The 4,274-nt window shown below is 34.6% G+C and overlaps 1 protein-coding gene across 1 annotated transcript; it reads left to right on the top strand.

The window, feature by feature from the left end:
• The first annotated feature begins 949 nt into the window (after window positions 1-949).
• Window positions 950-3,983, top strand: LOC111918918 (protein CPR-5). Its single transcript, XM_023914541.3, has 5 exons — window positions 950-1,461; window positions 1,961-2,017; window positions 2,327-2,362; window positions 2,446-3,114; window positions 3,277-3,983. Exons 1-5 carry the CDS (start codon window positions 1,033-1,035, stop codon window positions 3,814-3,816), a joined length of 1,731 nt encoding a protein of 576 aa, XP_023770309.1. The 5' UTR covers window positions 950-1,032; the 3' UTR covers window positions 3,817-3,983.
• The last annotated feature ends 291 nt before the right edge of the window (window positions 3,984-4,274 follow it).

Raw genomic sequence — 4,274 nt, 5'->3', positions numbered from 1 at the left:
GACCTGATGAAGCATGAAATAAGTATTGTGTTCATGTTTCTGAATTAACTAATTTTGTACTTTGATATAAAAATTTGTTTTTGCACTTTGATAGAAATTTAGTTGAAGCATGAAAAAAGTGCTGTTGTGAATTAAATCTGGTGCTTATGTGAATCCGATACATTTTTCTATCAATATGAAGGTTGCTGTTTGATTTTGTGATTTTTGTAAAGTAAATGTATATTTGATTTTGTGATATTGAAAGTACAATGTTGTAATTGAAAGTAGAATGTTAGTAATTGAAATAAATGATACAGAAGGGTAAAATGGTCATTTTAATCATTCAACATAATAATTCAGAGGTTTCAACCAAACAACATGTTAGAAATTTAGATCTTAAAAATTCAGACCCATTAGAATTTCAGATATCTTAAAAATTCAGATCTTACCAAACAACCCCTAAGTCACTTTCTTGGGCAGATCTTATATAGGGCTAGGGGGGCTATGGCCCCCTTGATTTTTTTGGCAGAAATAATCTCTATACTTTAATTTTATATATATTAGGCAAAAAAAATAAAATTTTAAATGGGTTGGCTAAAAAGACACTATATTTTACCATTTAGACAACCCTAATTAATGTTTGAAATATTTTTATTGGTTGAAATTGCATTATTTTTCGAAAAAGCTGATTACAAGTAGTTAATTATAGGTTTACTTTTTATAAAAATGATTATAGGGTGTCTTATTAGCAGTACCCCTATTAACCAATTTTTATATAAATTATATTTTCAGCCCCAAAAAGAAAGGTTGAAGCTCCGCCAATGGTCACTTTCTCAATTATTTTTGATATTTAATTAATTTTTAACTAAAACTTAAAAAAATCATTACAGAAATAGCCAAATATATAATTTTCTCGTATAAATCGTGTTGGAGATGTTAGGATAACTTTTCAAATTTTAAAAACAGACAGTACATTTTTTTTCCAATATTTTTGCGCTTTCTGGTAACACAAATTTCAAGTTTCCACCTTTTTTCCACAGCCGCGAACGACCGATGGAAAGTCCACCGTCTCCGCCTCTGCCTCTGCCACTGCCTCTACCGCCGCCAATTGAGGCCGACGTCGACTCTACCGCGAACCCCAACTCTGGGGCCTCCAATCTTACTGTCGAGAAACACACTGAACCAAACTCCGCAACGCATGCCACGGTTATCAAGAAAAAGATGAAGAATAAAAAGAAAAGGAAGGACGTACCAAAATCCCACACCGAAGTTTCTTCTGATCCACCTCAACAATCGTTGAATTCCATTTCTTCTTCTTCTACGTCTAGTTCATTTCATCCAAGATCGAAAGGTATCCGTCTCTCAAGTAACCGCAGAAACCCTAGAGTTCTTAGCAGCCCCGTTTCGCAAAGACATGAAGGAACCGAAGCTGACGCGCTTGCTCTCCCTCTTGGAATGTCGATCGCTGCTTTTGTTGCTCAGGTTCTTACCAGCTTTCTTTTTATTTTATTGTTACTTTTATCTTGAATTTGATCATACTTCTTACCACAATGTCAAATCTTTCCGTAAGCAATTGGGGAAAGCAAAATCGAAAACCTAGTCTTAGAAACAATAGCGTCTATGTCACTAAAGTTTGTGTCTTTTCCTTTCCTGGTGTATGAACTTTCTTGGACGAATGAGTCGTCGCTCTGAATAGTTCATATAACAAGTCAATTTCTTGGTGCAAACCAACAAGATGATGTCAAGAAATTGTAGTTTGTTTGTTGTAAAGGAGTCTGCGATTTGGTGTTTATGCTTCAAGATTATAGTTTATCTAAACTCTTGCAATTTGATAGACTTTAAATAGTTATGCAAATTTGCCCTTTCATGGTGCATCGACATTAACGATTTATAACATATCAACATCAATCTTTTGCTATTTTTTATATTTAATTTAGTATTCACTCTCTTATGTGTTGTTATTCGCCTTATTATGTATCAGGTGTTGGAAAAGAAAGAAGCAACTGGAGAAAAGATGTCTATAGATCATCTCTCCCAGGTAGTCATCTTACATATTCTGTAACCCTAATTTTAACTTGAATTTTCGTTTAGTGCTCTGCATCTTGTGCTCTCATGTTGACAGTTTTGGCTTGAACATCCTGCTGAGAGCTTTTTAGCTGTGGATTATATAAGGTGTTGGTACGTTTTAGAGATGTAATCAGTAATCACTAATTTGTGGATTAATGGTTGCTAAATAATCCCCTTTTTCCTAAATGAACTACCTTAATATATCTTTTTGTAAATCACGTTTATTTGTTTTATGTTCGTATGGATCTTATTCTGATCAAATATATCTATCTACTTGCAGATATGCACTTTGGCAGTTAAAGAATCATTGTCTCATGTAAGATATCACTCTCTCTTTAGATAATTATCCATGTTTTTTTTATTATGCTTGTATTTATGATTTACAATGTTATTTTATAGGTTTTTGGCAACAAATTTGATTACTTTGTAAGCAACTTCGAAAGATCATTTCAGAGCACCTTGATGACACTCAGAGTAATCAATGAAACATCAGAAAACAGTAAAAGATCATATCAACACGTGGAAGGGAGTTCAACCTATGATTTTCATTTTGATATGAAAGAAAACACAGCCACAAGCCAAGAACAAGCCACCATTGTTTCCGAATACGAAGAAAACACACATAGAGATCCTGTTTCCAATGAACTTGCAATTCTTCATGATCCAAGAATTGGTCAACAGTTGACTTTAAGCACTCCAAATCGACATCACATGCTTAGCACCTTTGAAAGGTCTTTATCAGAACAAGTTCGTTCAAATGATCTCAAAGCATTCGAACTCAGTCTCACTATGCAAAAGATGAAACTTAAAGAAGCACAAATCGCAGTCAATTGTGATTCAAATATCTTAGAAAGGTTTAAGTTATCAATGGGCATCTCAAAAGCCAACTTTAGAGCCGAGAAATTTAAAACCGAATTAGAAGATTCTAGACACGCGCAACTCCTTAAAAAATGCGCTGATTGTCTCGTTGCTGGTTTGCTCATTATGCTTGCTGGTCTTGCTTATGGAACCTACATTCATTCCTATGAAAAACTCATTGAAGCCACCGAATCATGCACACCCATCAAGGTAAGAATCATAAATTCATATATTCATATTAAAGCCGTGTTTGGAAGACTACCTGATAGCTGAAAAGCTAAAAGCTAGCTGGTAGCTGGTAAAAACTAGCATAAACTCAAAAAATAAGTTATGCGCGCCAAACACAACCTAAATGATTTTTATGGTTTTTAGGGTTCGAATTCATGGTGGATTCCAAAGCCAATGGCGACATTTAGTTCGGGATTCCAAACCCTAAGGTGTCAAGTTCAAGTTATAGTCCGTTGGCTATTTGGGCTTTTAATGATTGGTGCAATCACTTATGTACTCCTTCGAAGATCCGGTTCCACAAATCAAACAATGCCGATTACTTTTATCCTTCTCTTACTTGGTGGTGTGTGTGGTGTCGCCGGAAAATTTTGCATCGACACATTGGGCGGCAGTGGGTACCGGTGGTTGATTTATTGGGAGGTTCTTTGTTTGGTGCATTTTTTCTCAAATATTTGTACTTCCATGTTGTTTCGTATTCTTCATGGGCCTGTTGCTGTTACTGTGACTGATGGGTCGATTAGCAGTAAGTTATTCCCGTATTGGTTTAGGCGATTGGTGTTTTATGCCGTGGTGTTGGTTTATTTGCCTTTGGCTTGTGGGATGATTCCTTTTGCGGGGCCTGTTGAGTGGTTTCGACATTTTGGGTCGATTGTGATGGGTCGGGTTGTGGGTCCGGATGAATGATGTTTGTAAAAATTGGAAAAGTATGTAAAGGAGAATGGTTACTTGTTCTATTTATGTTTTGTGATCGGTTTTTTGAATTTTGGTTGAGAAATTGATGTAAATGTGGTTTGGATTCACGAAGTATGAGTTATTAAATCGAGTAATACTATGTTTAATCTTTTACAAGATGTAATCATTTTACAAATTTACCTTTACTTTTTTTTTTTTGTTCTTTTAAGTGTCAATAATTTCTTCTAAGACTTTTTAACATCATTCATATATATAACTTGTAATCGAGAAAAACAGACTAGACATGACATGTATTGATTGCTTTGCAAAAAAAAAAAAAAAAAAAAAAAAAACTACTACTACTATAAGAATCAATATTTCGAAAAATCATTCATTAAAAGCTTAATGTTGTGTTCTGTATCCCAACAATCTACCACTCAAATCCTTCATGGGCTGCTACAATTGTCTAT

This window comes from Lactuca sativa, chromosome 2 (assembly GCF_002870075.4).
Source record: "Lactuca sativa cultivar Salinas chromosome 2, Lsat_Salinas_v11, whole genome shotgun sequence".
NCBI lineage: Eukaryota > Viridiplantae > Streptophyta > Magnoliopsida > Asterales > Asteraceae > Lactuca > Lactuca sativa.
Note: the sequence above shows the minus strand (reverse complement) of the source record. Positions and strands in the feature narration are given on the sequence as shown.

Bases quoted from the DNA above. Each gene is read 5' to 3' on its own strand.
- LOC111918918 (XM_023914541.3), top strand. From the start codon at position 1,033: ATGGAAAGTCCACCGTCTCCGCCTCTGCCTCTGCCACTGCCTCTACCG. The intron at 1,462-1,960 runs GTTCTTACCAGC...ATTATGTATCAG, and splicing joins TCGCTGCTTTTGTTGCTCAG to GTGTTGGAAAAGAAAGAAGC. The intron at 2,018-2,326 runs GTAGTCATCTTA...ATCTACTTGCAG, and splicing joins CTATAGATCATCTCTCCCAG to ATATGCACTTTGGCAGTTAA.